This window comes from Somniosus microcephalus, chromosome 1, assembly GCF_052327205.1.
Source record: "Somniosus microcephalus isolate GS21.2 chromosome 1, FLI_Smic_1.0, whole genome shotgun sequence".
NCBI lineage: Eukaryota > Metazoa > Chordata > Chondrichthyes > Squaliformes > Somniosidae > Somniosus > Somniosus microcephalus.
In genome coordinates, this window is record NC_140987.1 from 99955448 (window position 1) to 99974957 (window position 19510).

The 19510-nt window shown below is 43.5% G+C and overlaps 1 protein-coding gene across 3 annotated transcripts in view; it reads right to left on the reverse strand.

Annotated features, from left to right (window-relative positions):
* Positions 1–19510, reverse strand: part of dock8 (dedicator of cytokinesis 8) — a 430422-nt gene that overhangs the window by 40563 nt on the left and 370349 nt on the right. For all 3 annotated transcript variants that reach the window (XM_085984337.1, XM_085984330.1, XM_085984345.1), the window contains 4 exons: positions 19073–19255; positions 12073–12205; positions 10808–10895; positions 5616–5712 (listed from right to left, as the gene is read on the reverse strand). In XM_085984337.1, coding sequence (XP_085840463.1) covers positions 5616–5712; positions 10808–10895; positions 12073–12205; positions 19073–19255 — 501 coding nt within the window. The remainder of the gene's footprint in view (positions 1–5615; positions 5713–10807; positions 10896–12072; positions 12206–19072; positions 19256–19510) is intronic.

The following is a 19510-nucleotide window of genomic DNA, read 5'->3' on the forward strand; positions in this document are numbered from 1 at the left end:
AAAGATATTTGAAGGCATTTTAGATTACTTAATCCATTAGTCACCATACACAACATTTATTAATGTGAATAATCCTTCATTATTTCAATTGTGTATGAACATGGAGTTCTTTCAGTGTCAGAAACACTAATTGGTCCAACAGTAATTTTCCGAAGGTGCTTCCTCAATGATGTCATCAGCACTCACCATAAAAAAAATCGACCAGAACATAAATCATAGAAATAGATAGAAAAAAGAACATTTCTCTTGAACTCCCTTTATAAGGGATGCTACAATCATTCTTGATTGCTATCTAGTGTCCTAGAAATATAGGAAATTTGTTAGAAGTGTGCATATGTGGAGGTTCAGTTAAGAATAACCTGCCAACACTCACCATCAAGGCAGAAACATGAATAATGGCGAGAATGGGTTTACCACTAGAAGGTGACTGACAACCATGGAGCAGTACCTCAGCAAGGGATCAACAACTTTGGGGGCAGGGGTGGGGCCAGGCGCGGGGTGGAGGGAATCAGTGAGAGAAAAGCTCCCTACTAATTGAGCCCGCTATCATAATTAGCAGACATAATATAAAGCGGTTAAATCGATTATTTAATAGATCAGCAGGGTTAAAATGGTTAGCCCTCAAAAACGGGTGCAGGGATCGCGATACGCAATTACCCCGCGCCTGTTCAGTGGAATGCAGGCAGCACGCCAACTTCATGCTGCCTGCTCATGATAATGATTTCTGCAATGCAGCCAGCGCTGTTCATTGGCTGCATGCATCAGCAGGGGGCCCAATATCGTTCGTGCCTACCACTACTTAAAGATAGCCTGCACCTCTGAAAGCATCGTGGCTGGAATAGGTGCTGAGATCACTGTGGAAATTGTGCTGTGGCTGGAATAGGTGCTGAGATCATTATGGAAATTGTGCTGTGGAAGAATTAAAACTTGATGGTACAGGATATCTCTGCTTCTTTCCACCTCTTCCACCAAGACCTCCAGTGCAGCATCAGAAATCCTTGGTGCACACTGTCTCCCATGGTCACCAAGTTTTAATTCTTCCACAGCACAATGTCAAGGAGTATGGAGGAGTCTAACACCATCTTGGCACAGGGCTTTACACAGAATTTGGAATGGGTGGCCACCTCCATCAACACACCTGTGGAGCCAACCATGATGAAGTATCTGATGGCTGATATCTCAGCTTTCATTGCAGCACAAGCAGCACCCATCCAACATCTGAGTGGTGCAGTGGAAGCTCAGACTGTTGTCATGCAATCTCAGCTTGCTGGACACCAGTGTGCAACAGCGGCTTCCAGGGTATCGTAGCACTCCAGCAATCTGTTCTCCAATAGATCTGTTCCCTAAAGACTTTCTGCGGATATGGCCTCCTGCTGAGAGCCCTTCTCCCCCTCCTCCTCCTCCTCCTCCCTCTTCTAGCAGCTTGTCCTGCTCTGCATGGCCTCTGCACATCCTCCCAGTCATGCTCAATGCTAAGAGGAAGCCCTACTAGGCCACCTGGAAGCAACTGGTTTGTGCACAGGCCTTTAAGTCACCAAAAAAGTACTTCAGCACCAGCCAGGTCACTCCCTGGAGACTACTGAAACTTTTAACAAGTATGGAAAAGCAACCAAAACACGTAGAATTGCACCAACAGCCAGAAGAAATACTCCAACAACTAACCTGTAAGTAGTAACCTTTAAATAGCACTGGTGGAGGGTCCTTCATTCTGTTGAACGTGTGTTCAGCTGTGGGAGTTTAAGAGAGGGTGTAGGCTGGAATGTGGAACACCAAAATGGCAGCGCTGACATCAAATCAGCGTTGCATGCTGTTTGACATCATGATCTGCATGCTCTGCATGCTGCTGGCAGATGTTAGGTGTGTGCGCGCAAACCCCTTTACAAATATGGCATCCGCCACACTTCCTGTCAGAAGTGTGCGCACATGCCACGGACGCCACTTTGGAACATTAAGGGGCCTCATAGCGTCCAAAAAACAGGCACTACCAAGCCCAATTTCACCCCACTGTTCTATAAAAGTTGTTGAATTCAAGCACGGCCATAGCACTCGTGCAACTTAGAATAAAGTGGGTGAAATTGGTATTCGGCGAAAGCCTCAAATGGGTGATAACCAATCAGCAGCCTGTTTTACACCTCGCCCATGTACAGGCCTGACTGTAAATTGCATTAGGTGGACCTTGGCTTCAATGGTTTGGCCAAACTGGACCCCCAAGTTTTCAGGTGCAAATCAGGTGGCTGTGAGTTGAATTTCTCCCCCAGTGTAAGGGAACATCTATAATTATGGGGGATTTTAACTATCATATAAATTGGACGAATCAAATTGGGCAGGGCTGCCTTGAGGATGAGTTCATTGAGTGTATTAGGGATGGGTTTCTTGAGCAGTATGTAACTGAACCAACCAGGGGGCAAGCAACCTTAGATCTGGTCCTGTGTAACGAGACAGGATTAATTAAAAATGTCCTAGTAAAGGATCCCCTTGGAATGAGTGACCATAACATGGTTGAATTCCATATTCAGTTAGAGGGTGAGGAGGCTGTATCTCAAACAAGCGTGCTAAGCTTGAATAAAGGAGACTATGAAGGTATGAGAGCGGAATTGAGTAAAGTGGATTGGGAAAATAGGTTAAAGGATAAGACGATACATGATCAGTGGTGTACATTTAAGGAGTTATTTTACAAATTCCAAAAAAAGTATATTCCACTGAGAAAAAAAGGGTGTAAAAGAAAAGAGAGCCATCCGTGGCTAAGTAAAGAAATTAAGGATAGTATTCGACTAAAAACAAGGGCATATAAGGTAGCCAAATCTAGTGGGAGGATAGAGGATTGGGAAAACTTTAAAAGACAGCAAAAAATAACAAAAAGATTGATTAAGAAAGGGAAGATACATTATGAAAGTAAATTAGCAAAAAATATAAAGACAGATAGTAAGAGTTTTTATAGTTATATAAAAAGAAAAAGGGTGGCTAAAGTAAATGTTGGTCCCTTAGAGGATGAGACCGGGAAATTAATGGTGGGAAATATGGAGATGGCAAAAACACTGAATGAATATTTTACATCAGTCTTTACAGTAGAGGACACCAAGAATATCCCAACACTTGACAAGCAGGGGGCTATAGGGGGGGAGGAGCTAAATACGATTAAAATCACAAAGGAAGTAGTACTTGGTAAAATAATGGGACTCAAGGCGGATAAATCACCTGGACCTGATGGCTTACATCCCAGGGTTTTGAGGGAAGTGGCGGTAGGGATTGTGGATGCATTGGTAATAATCTTCCAAAACTCCCTGGACTCAGCAAAGGTCCCGGCAGACTGGAAAACTGCTAATGTAACACCCTTATTTAAAAAGGGCAGTAGACAGAAGGCTGGAAACTATAGACCGGTTAGCCTAACATCTGTGGTAGGTAAAATTTTGGAGTCCATTATTAAGGAGACAGTAACAGGACATTTGGATAATCATAATTTAATAAGACAAAGTCAGCATGGTTTTATGAAGGGGAAGTCATGTTTGACAAATTTGCTGGAGTTCTTTGAGGAAGTAACATATAGGGTGGATAAAGGTGAACCAGTTGACGTAGTGTATTTAGACTTCCAAAAGGCATTTGACAAGGTGCCACACAAAAGATTATTGCTTAAGATAAAAAATCACGGGATTGGGGGTAATATTCTGGCATGGATAGAGGATTGGCTATCTAACAGAAGGCAGAGAGTTGGGATAAATGGTTCATACTCAGACTGGCAATCAGTAACCAGTGGTGTTCCGCAGGGGTCAGTGCTGGGTCCCCAACTCTTTACAATCTATATTAACGATTTGGAGGAGGGGACCGAGTGTAACACGTCAAAGTTTGCGGATGATACTAAGATGGGAGGGAAAGTAGTGAGGAGGACATAAAAAACCTGCAAGGGGACATAGACAGGCTAAGTAAGTGGGCAGAGATTTGGCAGATGGAATACAATACTGGAAAGTGTGAGGTTATGCACTTTGGCAGGAAAAATCGTAGAGCAAGTTATTATCTTAATGGCAAGAAACTGGAAAGTACTGAAGTACAAAGGGATCTGGGGGTCCTGGTGCACGAAACTCAAAAGGTTAGTATGCAGGTGCAGCAAATGATTAAGAAGGCCAATGGAATGTTGGCTTTCATTGCTAGGGGGATAGAATATAAAAATAGGGAGGTATTGCTTCAGTTGTACAAGGTATTGGTGAGACCGCACCTGGAATACTGCATACAGTTTTGGTGTCCATACTTAAGAAAGGACATACTTGCTCTCGAGTCAGTACAAAGAAGGTTCACTCGATTAATCCTGGGGATGAGGGGATGGACATATGAGGAGAGGTTGAGTAGATTGGGACTCTACTCATTGGAGTTCAGAAGAATGAGAGGCGATCTTATTGAAACATATAAGATTATGAAGGGGTTGGATCGGGTGGATGCGGGGAAGATGTTCCCAATGATGGGTGAAACTAGAACTAGGGGGCATAGTCTTAGAATAAGGGGCTGCTCTTTCAAAACTGAGATGAGGAGGAACTACTTCACTCAGAGGGTGGTAGGTCCATGGAATATGCTGCCCCAAAAAGCTGTCGAAGCTACATCATTACATAAATTTAAAACAGAAATAGACAGTTTCCTAGTAGAAAAGGGAATTAAGGGTTACGGGGAGCGGGCAGGAATTTGGACATGAGTCTAGGTTCGGATAGGTCATGGCCCTGTGGGTAGCGGAGCGGGCCCAGGGGCCGTGTAGCCTGATCCTGCTCCTGTTTTCGTGTGTCTAATGCTGTTAGATTCAGGAGATAGTCCTGTCATAGTGGATTGGCGGTTAGGATCAGATCAGCCATGATCTTATTGAATGGCGGAGCAGGCTCGAGGGGCCAATTGGCCTACTCCTGCTCCTATTTCTTATGTTCTTATGTTCTTATGATTCTCCCTTTAACTACGAAATATCGTTTGTAATTTTCAAAATGTGAACAAAGTGAATGATAAATATCCTTGGAAGTCAGCTTAGAAATATTTCATTTTTTACCCTCACCCCTTCATGTAAACATTATTTACACCCTTTTCAGTCCTCCTTAGCACACGCTACCCCTCAGATGAACGGGCAGGTCAGAAGCACATTGCCAATGTTCCATCAATGCTGTTTTGTAGCCATCTAACAGGAAGTGGGAAAGAGCGACCTGAAGAGACTCTCCCACCAACTACCTTTCCATCCCGCCCTGAAAATATCTAGTTCTGAAAAGGCAGCTGTGTATGGAATGTATATATTGTAGCTGGTGACAAATGAAACTAAGTGAGGCCTCTTCTTTGAAGTACTGGTACCAAAACAGCCATATAACTAGAGTGGCAAATTCCGGGCCACTCCAGTTATATATACTTACATGCTGTTTTGGCACCAGTACACTCAATTTGTCAGTGCAGCACCAACACTAAACAATAACTACAGCAGAATAATCCTTAAACCCTGGTGATAAATATATCCAAACTATTACTTGAGGCAATAAGACACGAATGAAAAAAAACCTGACTATTATTCAGAATGAAAGCAAAGAGTGTGATTCATTGAGTGAATACTTATTCAATGTAAACAAGTATAATGGAAGAAGTCAATGTCCTTAAACTAATCTTACCTGTATAATTATTTCCAGTGTATCTAAAATAATTAGATTAGCTTCTGTAACCAGATTTCCAGAGACCAGGGCTTCCTGATCCAGGTCTGCCTTGGTTCTGAAAAAAAGGCAAAAGAACCATCAGCAACAACAGTATATATGTTATAAATGATTATTTTAACTTTAAATTTATAATTTTGCTTTTAAAATTTGTCACTAAGAACAAGCACTAGACTATGTAATGCAGTGATGGGATGTCGAACCAATGCTATTATTAGCTACTACCAAAAACAACTACCAGTTACATACAGCCTTTAATATTAAAAAATGTCCCAAGCCACTTTACAGAATAAACATGGAAAATGGATGCAGAAGCTGAGAAAGATAATCAAAAGATGGTTGATGAGCTGGATTTAGAGGAAGTTTTTAGAGGAGGAGAGATATGAAGAGACAGGAAGGATTAGGGAAGGAATTTCACAGAGTAGGACCCAGGCAACTAAAGGCCTTGCCACCGATAGTCAGGCAAAGGGAGTGGGAGATGCACAAGGTCAGAGTCAGATGAAAGAGGAACGGAGTGTTCGGGGAAGGGTTGGAAGTCGTTTCAGAAGCATAGAGGGAGTGAGGGCATGAAAGAATTTAAAGAGTAGAATTAGAATTTAAAATTTAAGGTGGTGGGGGATGAGGAGCCAATGTTGGTCAGCGAGGACAGGAATGAAAGTCGAGCTGGGCTTATTGTAAGACAGGATACATACAGAAGAATTTTGCACCAATTGGAGTTTATGGAAGGTGGAGGATGGGTGACCAACAAGACGAGTGTTGGAATAGTCCAGTCTAGAAGCGATGAAGGCAAATATGAGGGTTTCAGCGGCAAAGGGACTGAGGTGGGGGAATCCAATGATGCAGAAGTGGAAATAGCCAACCTTAATTGTGAAGAGGATCTGAAACTCAGCTCAGGACTGAACAGGATTCCAAGGTTGGAAACAATTTAGTTTGGTCTGGAATGGTGGTTGGCTGGGGTGGTGGGGGGGGGTGTGGAGGATGGTGGTGGGTAGTGGAATCAGTGGAATCACCATCACTGAAGCCAGTCTTTAGCCAATTCAATTCACTGCAAGGGATATCAAGAAAAGGCTGAGCACACTGGGTACAGCAAAGGCTATGGACCTCGACAGCTGTCGTGCTGAAGACTTGTGCTCGAGAACTAGACGTGCCTCTGGTCAAGCTGTTTCAGTACAGCTACAATACTGGCATCTACCCAACAAAGTGGAACATTGCCCAGGTATGTCCTGTCCACAAAAAGCAGGATAAATCCAATCTGACCAATTACCCCCCCATGAGTCTGCGCTCGCATGCTGGACAACATTCAGGCTTGGGCTGATAAGTGGCAAATAACATTCGCGCCACACAAGTGCCAAACAATGACCATCTCCAACAAGGGACAGTCTAACCACCTCCCCTTGACATTCAATGGCATTACCATCGTCGAATCGCCCACCATCAGCATCCTGGGGGGTCACCATTGATAAGAAATTTAACTGGACTAGCCACATAAATACTGTGGCTACAAGAGCAGGTCAGAAGCTGGGTATTCTGTGGCGAGTGTCTCACTTCCTGACTGCCCAAAGCCTTTCCAACATCTACAAGGCACAAGTCAGGAGTATGATGGAATCCTTTCCACTTGTCTGGATGAGTGCAGCTCCAACAGCACTCAAGAAGCTCGAAACCATTCAAGACAAAGCAGCCCACTTGATTGGCACCCCATCCACCACCTTAAACATTCACTCCCTCCACCACCAGTGCACCATGTCTGCAGTGTGTACCATCTATAAGATGAACTGCAGCAACTTGCCAAGGCTTCTTCGATTGCACCTCCCAAATCCGCGACCTCTACAACCTAGAAGAACAAGGGCAGCGGGCGCATGGGAACACCAACACCTCCAAGTTCTCCTCCAAGTCACACACCATCCAGCTTTGAAAATATATCGCCGTTCCTTCATCGTCATTGGGTCAAAATCCTGGAACTCCCTACCTAACAGCACTGTGGGAGTACCTTCACCACACAGACTGTAGCGTTAAAAAGGCGGCTCAAGGACAATTAGGGATGGGCAATAAATGGCGGCCTTGCTAGCGCTTGTGGTGCCAGAAGACTGGAGGACTGCTAACGTTGTACCATTGTTTAAAAAGGGAGAAAGGGATAGACTGAGTAATTACAGGCCAGTCAGCCTAACCTCAGTGGTGGGAAAATTATTGTAAAAACTTCTGAGGGACAGTATAAATCCTCATTTAGAAAGTCTCAGATTAATCAAGGACAGGCAGCATGGATTTGTTCAGGAGAGGTCATGTCTGACTACTTATTTGAATTTTTTGAGGAGGTCGATGAGAGTAGTGCATTTGATGTAGTCTACATGGATTTTCGTTAGGCCTTTGACAAGGTCCCACATGGCAAGTTGGTCAAAAAAGTAAAAGCCCATGGGATCCAAGTGAAAGTGGCAAGTTGGATCCAAAATTGGCTCAGTGGCAGGAAGCAAAGGGTAATGGTCGACGGGTGTTTTTGTGACTGGAAGGCTGTTTCCAGTGGGGTTCCGCAGGGCTCAGTACTAGGTCCCTTGCTTTTTGTGGTATATATCAATGATTTAGACTTCAATGTAGGGGGCATGATTAAGAAGTTTGCAGATGATACAAAAATTGGCTGTGCGGTTGATAATGAGGAAGAAAGCTGTAGACTGCAGGAAGATATCAATGGACTGGTCAGGTGGGCACAAAAGTGGCAAATAGAATTCAATCCAGAGAAGTGTGAGGTATTGCATTTGGGGAGGGCTAATGAGGCATGGGAATACACATTAAATGGTAGGATACTGAGAAATGTAGAGGAACAGAGGGACCTTGGAGTGCATGTCCACAGATCCCTGAAGGTAGCAGGACAGGTAGATAAGGTGGTTAAAAAGGCATGTGATATATTCTATGCCTCGGCTCATAAAGGAAAGTAAGAGCAGAGAGGTTATGCCAGAACTGTTTAAAACACTAGTTAGGCCACAGCTAGAGTACTGCGCGCAGTTCTGGTCACCACATTACAGGAAAGATGTGATTGCACTAGAGAGGGTACAGATGAGATTTACGAGGATGTTGCCAGGACTGGAGAATTTTAGCTATGAGGAAAGAATAGCTGTAATGATAAATAACATGTCATTCTATAGTGGACACTAGGTGGAGCCGTAGAGCTGTGTAGAGCTGTATGTATATAAGACTACACTACCCAGCTGTATGTATATTAAGACTACATTACCCATGAGGCACTAGGCTACCCACAAGGCAGCAGTCAAGATGGATGCCTCTACAGATACTGTACCTAGTCCACATGTGCTCAATAAAAGTGTCTAGCAAAAGCTAGCTGTGTTCATAATAAGAATGTCTATTTATTAATGAACATAAGAATAGCTAGGCTGGGTTTTTTTTCTTCGCAACAGAGGAGGCTGAGAGAAGACTTAATTGAGGTGTATAAAATTATGAGGGGCCTAGATAGAGTGGATGGAAGCACTTATTTCCCTTAGCAGAGAGGTCAATAGCCAGGGGTCATATATTTAAAGTAATTGGTAGAAGGATTAGAGGGTAGTGGAGGTGAACTGTTTTTACCCAGCGGGTTGTGGGGGTCTGGAACTCACTGCCTGAAAGGGTGGTAGAGGCAGAAACCTCACATTTAAAAAGTACTTGGATATGCACCTGAAGTGTCGTAAACTGCAAGGCTGTGGGCCAAGAGCTGGAAAGTGGAATTAGGCTAGATAACTCTTTGGCCTCCTTCTGTGCTGTAAATGTAGATGAGTCGATGATTCTATGACGCTCACATCCCATAAATGAATAAAAAAAAGTCAACCTAATGTCGGAGCTGGGGCAACTTTTAGAGATAATAATCCAGGACAAAATTAATTGGCATTTGGAAAAGTATGGGCCAATAAATGAAAGTCAGCATGGATTTGTCAAAGGTAAATTGTGTTTGACTACCATGATTGAGTTCTTTGATGAAGTAACAAAAAGGGTTGATGAGGGTACTGCAGTTGATGTTGTGTATATGGACTATCGAAAGGTGTTTGACAAAGTACCACAAAATAGAGTTGTTAGCAAACTTAAAGCTCATGGGATTAAAGGGACAGTGACAGCATGGATACAAAATTGGCTAAGAGACAGAAAGCAGAGAGTAGTGACAAATGGTTGTTTTTCAGACTGGAGGGAGGTATACAGTGGTTTTCCGTAGGGGCCGTTTTTAGGACCACTGCTCTGTTTAATATATACCAATGACCTGAACTTGGGTATACAGGGCGTAATTTTAAAGTTTGTAGATGGCATGGAACTCGGTAATGTAATAAATAGTGAGGAGGATAGCAATAGGCTTCAGGAGGACATAGACAGACTAGTGAAATGGGCATAGACATGGCAGATGAAATTTAACGCAGAGAAGTGTGGTGATACACTTTTGTAGGAAGAATGAGGAGAGGCAATATGAACTAAATGGTACAATAAAGGGGGTGCAGGAACAGAGAGACTTGGGTGTGTATGTACACAAATCTTTGAAGGTGGCAGGACAATTTGAGAAGGCTTTTAAAAAAGCATAAGGGATCCTTGGCTTTATCAATAGAAGAATAAAGTACAAAAACAAGGAAGTTATGCTAAACCTTTATAAAATACTGGTTAGGCCTCAGGTGAAATATTGTGCTCAATTCTGAGCACCACGCTTTAGGAAGGATGTCAAGGCCTTAGAGAGGGTGCAGAGGAGATTTACTAGAATGGTACCAGGGATGAGGGACTTCAGTTAACTGGAGAGTCTGGAGAAGGTGGGGTTATTCTCCTTAGAGCAGAGAAAGTTAAGAGGAGATTTGATAGAGGTGTTCAAAATCATGAATGCTTTTGATCAAGTAAATAAGGAGAAACTGTTTCCAGTGTCAGAAGGATCGATAACCAGTGGACACAGATTTCAAGTGATTGGCAAAAGAACCAGAGGCGACATGAGGAAACATTTTTTGACACAGCGTAACTTTCAAAAGAGAATTGGATAAATACTTGAAAGTAAAAAAAGTTACAAGGCTATGGGGAAATAGCAGGGGACTGGGACTAATTGGGTAGTTCTGCCAAAGAGCCAGCACAGGCATGATGGGCCAAATGGCCTCCTTCTGTGCTGTATCATTCTAAGATTCTATATTGATAAATCTTTTGATTAGTCTACATACTTTTCGTGTCTCTCATTGCCCTGTCGCCACTGTGTTTGATCTTTTCTCCATCGCAGGTTTTCATTTAGTCCAAAGTTTCTTTCATTTCCTACAACAAATATAATTAATAAATAACCGAAGACTGAGAAACAAGTCACTGCTAACTTTACTGAATGTTGTGTGGTCTGAAGCACAGAAACTGTAAAAAAAAAGTTAACTCAAACTGGGACTGACTTTAAGGCAGTAAATACAAGGGGCGATTCTGAGGTGCTTTGCTGCTAGTGGCGAGCTGCACGTGCAGACACTGTGAGCCAGAGAATCGGGGCTATGACCTGTGCTCCCTGCTAGGGTCGCATATATCCCTTTCGTCTTAGGGTTCAGATGACAGTTATAAGCCACTCAATATTCACTCTTGTGGTTTATGGTATCATCTGAACCTTGAAATTGGACAAAGGCCTTGTTGTCACTTTCACGTAAGGCGATGAAACTCCAGCACACTTCCGCCAGCAGCAGCCCTGACTTTGCAGTTGCTCTGTAAAGTACACACTGCCTTGAGAGTCCCTGAGACTCACCTGAGGAGGTGGTTTTCCCTGGGGTCTCCGGATGCAGTAGTGCCAGAGTACAATGTAAATGTTGCCCCTAGCAGCAGCAACCACGGTTTTTCTTGGCCATTGGTGGGCTGAGTGACCAACCTGCTCATACAGACCAACAATGTGGACTCCCAATTATTGGTCTGTACTGACCTTCCCCACCCAGGGAATGTCTGGAAGACAGAAATTAAGGTAATAACCAAGATTTTTAAGAAACTGTGCTCCTGCAAGTTTATGCATACACCATTGTTTGCCTCTTGCCATAATATTAATCAGGTCGATTGCACAGCTCCATGAGTCAAGACTATTACAGAAATGCTTCTACTTGAAGGATTCTGTAATATCCACATAATATAATTCTTATATGCGATATAAATGTAGATAAATAATAGATATAGGAGCAGTTACATACAGGTTATTTTCTAATCAGGGCAAAAGACTGTGTAAGGCATCACTTGCAAATAATAATGTCCCTTCACAAAAATTAAATATTAATGGTATTTAACTACCATGCACGTAAACAATTTTTAACTGATAAAAATTCAAGTATAAAGAATGGAATTTGAAAAGAAATGATCTGTGCCATTTGTATCTCACTTGGTTAGACAGCACTTTCCTTCTAATTGTGTAAGTGATTGTCCTAAAGCAAAGGAATTTGTTCTACTCGGGGACAGTGAACGGAGGTGAATCCCTTACCTGGGCCACGGCATCGCTTCATCATTTCTCCTCGGGCTCCTGCATTTCCCAGAAGCACTTCTTCTAGACGCGCCTTTGTATGCTTGCTTTTTTGGAGGGCTTGTGTGCTGACTTTATCTGAAGTTACTTTGCCCTGAAACACAGAAAAACAATTTACTGGTTTCTTCCAAAACAATAGCTCAATGCTGTAATTTCTCTCTATACCAAGTCTTATAGCACTTTCTAACTTTTTACTGAAGTTGGAAATGAACTTACAATGCAAATAATAGATGGGCTGCACTATACTGACATGTGGTAACTGGCAGTCCAGCCATTAAGGTAATTTGGGGAAACATTAATGCTATTTCATCATAATGCTAATAAATATTTTATGCCTGTGGACAGTTATTGGGAGGATAAATAATATGGGGCTGAAAATCCATGGACCCTCCGACATACTTTCACCTTAATGTTGGTGGGAATATGCTAGCTGCATCGGATACTAGGTTAGGACATAGATATGCCGGGTCCTGGCCTAGCATTAACGTATCCGTGATGATGTGTTGAAAGCGTAGCCTTTGTCCACCCCAAACATGGCATTGATGTACAGGGTGGGGGTGGAGTGGGTACTTCATGTGTCAGAAGTTCCCATGACTCTAGCTCTTCAGGGGCCCATTCTAGTGTCAGTCCAGATACGCCTGGTTTATCAGGTAACACAAGTGAGGCTATGGGACCAACTAGTGGTCCAGGCTGGGAGTAAGACCTGGACTTTAATAGATTTGGCACTTTCACCTTTTAAAATGTGATTTATTAATGCATCCATTGGGGTTAGCATCAAAATATTTCCTGGGGGGGGGGTGGTGGGCAACAAAACTCATGGCCTAGGCTTGTTTCACAAGATGGGCACCCCAGAAGTGCCTCTAGTGGTGTGGGCGCTTGCCAATGGCTTCCAAATTAAGGGGCCATTTCTTGACACCATATATTTGGTGAGGTCAGTAATGGAGGTCACCAGTAGGTGTGATCCCAGCACAGTGCTCAGAATGCTGGCTGATGGATTTTCAGGCCCTATTAGCTTAAGTGACAATCAAATTCCAAGTAGTAAAATTGTGTACTACACGAGTACTACAAGTCTCTTTCAGACAGGGCTTTATATCTGCTGCGAGAGTAAAAACAATGCAATTCAAGTTACTTTATTGATATCCAATGTCGTTTACAGTAAAAAGATGTAAAAACTATACTGATATGTGTAGAGACATCAGAGGTCATTTTCAACTTTGCTGCCTAACTCCTGCATTTCCCAGAAGCACTTCTTCTAGACATGCCTTAGTATGCCTACTTTTTTGGAGGGCTTGTGCGCTGACTTTATCTGAAGTTGCTTGGTGGAGCGGATATCCCGCCTGTTGTACTATTCATAAATTGACAAAGTACTTGCTGGAAAACTTTAGAAGAATACTGTTGCATGATGATGGAGATTGGATGAAGCATACATGAACATTCATTGAGGTATGTGTGAATGTTGACATTAGTCTTGCTAAGTGTGAGCATAGGCACTAGACTAGGTATTTGTGAGAGTACACACTAATTTGAGCCTGCATGAGCAGGGACACTTGAGCAGGTATCCATGAGCGTAGATACTAAACTGGGCATGTACGAGTCAGGGCACTCTTCTGGGCAGGCGTGTGCACAGGCAGTGTTGTGTACTTATGAGTATCGGGATAGACCACTGAAATGAGTATGCAAGAGAGTGGACTCTATGTAGGTGTGTTTTCTGAAAGTAGTAGATGGCATGAAGGATGTAGTCAATTTATAAAAGTGTTAATATGGCATACTAACACTTCTCTCAGCACACAGAGGTAAAAATAATAATAAATGCCAGAAATCTGAATTAATGATAGAAAATGCTGCAAATGCCCAGCAGGTCATCAACAAAGGATCTCAACTGAAAACATTACCTTGTCTTTTCTCTATTTAGATTCTGAGAGAACTGCTTGGTGCTTCTGGAAAAAAAAATTATATATCCCAGTACACAGCTTCCTATTTTGTTCCCTCCTTTAAAACACAGGTGTTGTGGTGTATGTGCCTTTAAGAGCAATTATGGTGTATGTGCCTTTAAGAGCCCCAGGTGTGCGTAATGCCGGTAATTGCCACTTGGGCTATATAAGCCTGTGTATTGTGTATATCCTTTAGAAACCCCCCCCAGACTTGCTTAGTAAATACCTATGAACCAACTCCTGTCTTCAGTGTCTTTATCTACACACGGACACTACAGTGGCGATGAAGTGGAAACGGACTTACCTGCAATTCGGCAGCACCTCAAGGACATCGATTCCTCCAGCGTCCAGAAGACTCAAGGAAGTAAGAGAAACTGTGGTTTCACCAGCTGGCCAAGCTGGTGACAGGTACTGCGCTAATCCTTCCTGGGCGTCAGGCTGGAGCTCCAGCGGCGGGCTCTACAGCTGAGACAGGCAGCGAAATCGGAGGCAAGCAATAACGGACTGGGAGGGTGCACTCGAGAGACGGCCGGCACGGCAAACAGGTCAGCGTTTAGACCTCCGTCGGGAACGAGTCTCCAACAGCGTTGTTATCGGTAGCAGCGGCGGGAAAGCGCGGGAAGCGCCATATCGTTGCTACAGGGAGAAAAAAAAAAAGCGCGGGAAGCGCCATATCTTTTCTGAAATGCCTAAATCTGGTAATATTGAGGCTTTTGATGGCGAAATAGAAGATTGGACCACATACGTGGAAAGAGTAGAAGTTTATTGCACTGCAAATGGAATAACAGGTGAAAAAAAAGCTTCAGTACTTCTGAACTTAATGGGCGCGAAGACATACGGGCTGTTACGAAATTTAATCACTCCAGCCAAACCAAAGGACAAGACTTTTAAAGAAATTGTTGATACCCTGCAAGAGCATTTAAACCCAACACCGCTGCTGATAGCGGAACGATTCAAGTTCTTCAAGAGAAATCAACACAAGAATGAAAGTAACGCTGATTACCTAACCGAATTAAGAAAGCTATCAAAGTACTGCCAATTCGGAGCAGGACTATCGGATTATCTTCGAGACAAATTTGTTTGCGGTCTCTTAAGTGAAGGAACACAAAAAAGACTGCTTTCTGAAAAAGATTTAACATTGGACAAAGCTTTCAGTATGGCTGTATCATACGAAGCAGCAGCAAAAGGAACTGCAGAGATACAACAAGAGACACAGGACTTCGGCACCCATAAAATGACACAGGAGTTCGGAAGATGTTATCGCTGCGGCAGATCCACCCATAACCAGAGGGACTGCTGGTTCAAGGGCAAAGCATGCAGGCAATGTGGTAAGATTGGACACATTGCACGGGTATGCCAATCTGGACAAAATAAATCCACTGACAGAAAACAAAAAATCAATAAAGAAAAGTACAGGAAGGTACAAATGATGACGGACAATAGCTCCGAAGACCAGAATAGCGATAGCGACTCCGGAAACAAGAGACTAAGCTGTCTCAAATTACATAATGTACTTGCCAAAGAGGATTACCAAACCATTTGGGTTACCCTCACAATAGCAGGGTCCCCAGTTAAAATGGAGCTAGATACAGGATCAGCTCTAACCGTAATAAATCGACGAGATTACGAGAGGCTATTTTCGCATATACCTCTAAAAGACACATCCATTATCTTAAAAACATATACGGGGCAGAAAGTCTACCCCAAAGGAAAAATAAGGGTGCCTGTGATATACAACGGCAAAGAAATACAAAAGTTGTATTTATACATTCTACAAGATGGTGGTCCACCGTTGTTGGGACGTGAATGGGTAAGGAAGATACGTTTAGACTGGCACTCCATTCAGGCACTGACGGTGACCAGTAAGGAAAAAAACAATGATGACATCATACCTGAATGATTAAAAGACATCTTGGCCAATGCCAAAGAAGTGTTTCAAGAGAAACTAGGAACCTTGAAAGGCATCACCGCCTCAATAAAAGTGGAAGATACAGCAATTCCAAAAAATTTTAAGGCAAGACCGGTGCCATACGCAATACGTCCGGCAGTCGAGGCAGAGCTGAAGAATTTGGAAAAGGCAGGCGTATTATCCAAAATAGATTGGAGCGAATGGGCAACACCCATCGTTCCAGTCATGAAAAAAACATTGAAAAATAACTCTGAGGAACAGAAAAAAATTCGCATCTGTGGGGACTTTAAGGTGACTGTAAACCCGGTCCTTCACACGGTACAGTATCCTCTTCCGAGGATAGAAGATATTTTCGCCTCACTATCCGGAGGGAAACGTTTCACAAAAATTGACTTGGCACAGGCATATCTACAGATGGAGGTTGAGGAGACCTCTAAAAAGTATCTCACAATAAACACACACAAAGGCCTGTACCAGTACAATCGACTGGTTTTTGGAATAGCATCAGCTCCAGCTATCTGGCAAAGAGCTATGGAGCAAGTCCTGCAAGGGATTCCGGGGACTCAATGCTACCTAGACGACATCCTTATAACAGGAGAAAACGACAACGAGCACCTTGCCAATTTGGAGCAGGTGCTCACTAGGCTGAAAGAACGAGGCCTACGAGCAAATCGCCCCAAGTGCGAATTTTTCCAAAATCAGATATCATATTGTGGCCACATAATTAATAAGGAAGGGTTGCATAAGTCACCTGAGAAAATTGAAGCAGTTATAAAAGCCCCAGCACCTGAAAATGTTTCACAATTAAGGTAATTCCTGGGATTAATAAATTACTATCATAAATTTTTACCGAACTTATCAACTATTCTACACCCTCTTAATGATCTTCTACAGACAGGAGTGATTTGGAAATGGAACGAAGACTGTAAACGTGCCTTCCATAAATGTAAAGACTTAATCACATCCGAGAAAATTTTGGCTCATTACAACCCATCACTACCAATCAGACTGGCGTGCGATGCATCCCCTTACGGCATAGGAGCGGTATTGTCCCATAGATTCCCTGATGGCTCGGAACGGCCGATAGCTTTTGCGTCACGCTCATTGAACTCAGCTGAGCGTAACTATGGCCAGATAGACAGGGAAGCACTCAGCCTGGTATGGGGAGTGAAGAAATTCAACCATTACCTACACGGACAAAAATTTACCTTGCTGACTGACCATCAACCCCTCATCTCCATATTCAACCCTAAAAAAGGTGTCCCCATTATGACGGCACAAAGACTACAGAGGTGGTCCCTTTTTCTAGGGGCACACCAATACAACATTGAATACAAAGGGTCAAAACAGCATGGGAATGCTGACGGTTTATCACGCCTACCGTTGCCAACGATAGAAGAGGCACCTACAGTAGACCCAGTAGAGATATTCCACTCTACCATAGTGGAATGTCTACCGGTGACAAATTCTGCCATTGAAAGGGAGACAAGAAATGACCCTACTCTCTCACAGGTCTACGATTTAACAGTGAAGGGATGGCCAGCACATGGCGAACCACTGTTGCCAGCATTCTCGCAAAGAAGAGAACAGCTGTCAGTGTGCCGAGGAACCTTGATGTGTGGATCCAGAGTGGTGATTCCACCCAAACTCCAGGATAAAGTGCTAAAGGAGCTTCACGAGGGGCATCTGGGTGGAGTGAAAATGAAGAACCTAGCTAGGGCGTTTGTATGGTGGCCAGGTATCGATGGAGACATCGAAGACATGACCAAGAGCTGCCTAGGATGCCAGAAGGTCCAAAATGCTCCGCCACAGGCCCCTCTACATCCATGGGAGTGGCCCTCATCTCCCTGGCAAAGGGTGCACATCGACTTTGCTGGTCCATTTATGGACTCAATGTTCTTAATCGCAGTTGATGCACACTCCAAGTGGCCGGAGGTAATAAAGATGTCCTCCACCACCACGGAAAAAACCATCACAGTATTAAGGACCATGTTTGCCAGGAATGGGCTGCCGGAGCAGATATGTTCTGATAATGGACCGCAATTTGTGTCCGAAGAATTCAGAAAGTTCTTAAAGAACAATGGGGTAAAGCACTACACGTCCGCCCCATACCATCCCGCCACCAATGGATTGGCTGAAAGGTTTGTCCAGACCTTCAAGAAGGCCATCAAGGCCATGGGTAATGAAGACATAAAACTTCAGCACAAGGTGGATAACTTCTTATTTGCATATAGGAATGCAACGCATATGGTTACTAACCAAACTCCCGCCATGATGTTCTACAATAGAAACCTAAGATGCCGGCTGGATTTGGTCAAGCCCAACATCCGAAGGGACGTGGAGAACCGGCAGTTTCAGGGCATGAATGAAAGGCCAACTAGGGCCTTCCAGATAGGCCAACCGGTTTTGGCCCGGGACTACCGTACCGAGAAATGGCAGCCTGGAACTATCTGCACACGATTAGGACCACTGATGTATACCGTGGACATCGGAGACAGCATAATAAGGCGCCATGCTGACCAAATCATCAAGTCATCCGAAAAGGGACAACCTACACCACCACTCTATACATCTAACGATGAAGTAGAGATACCCATATCTACCTCCGATCCGGTGATACTGGAGCCCGATGAACCCGACACTGGCCTTCAAGCCGAATCAGCCTTGCCAGAAGAACCTACTACATCACCAGAAACTACTACACCCCCGAGGCGTTATCCGGACAGAGTCAGGAAGCCTCCTGAGAGACTAACTTATAATTAATTAATACAGCAATGTATATTATTTTGCATATAACATGTAATTAATAATTACTTAAAATATGATGTACTAGTTAGCTAGAAGGGGAGGAATTGTGGTGTATGTGCCTTTAAGAGCAATTATGGTGTATGTGCCTTTAAGAGCCCCAGGTGTGCGTAATGCCGGTAATTGCCACTTGGGCTATATAAGCCTGTGTATTGTGTATATCCTTTAGAAACCCCCCCCAGACTTGCTTAGTAAATACCTATGAACCAACTCCTGTCTTCAGTGTCTTTATCTACACACGGACACTACAGGTGTAACGTTAAATGTTTAACAGTACACTCTACAATTCACACAGCAATGCAGCTGGCATCCTTACCCTGTACTCAAAGCAGGAAACACAGAGCTGCAGCAGGTCTATGATCTTGTTGAGCTGGGACACTGGAAGATCTGAAGCCCATTTTGTAATAAGAATTTGATCAGCGCTCTTCAGGATCCATAAAAAAGAAATCAGCAATGTCCGACTAGCATCCGCAGCCAGTGGACTGAACTGTTTGCTTGGCTGCAGAGAAATGAAATGAAACACTCAATAACCATAAAAAAATGAACTTCAGAGTACTAAAGATGATTCGAGTGTACCCAGCTTGCTCTACAATGGTTGAATCGAGTGTACCCAGCTTGCTTTACAATGTGCAAGGACAAAACCGCAAACACTGTAGGGGAGAAATTCTGCAAGGTCCTGCCATAACTTTGGCGGCAGATCAACAGAAACCCCGTAGAAATGGTGGAAATAGCCGGGGGGGTGGGGGAGGGGGTT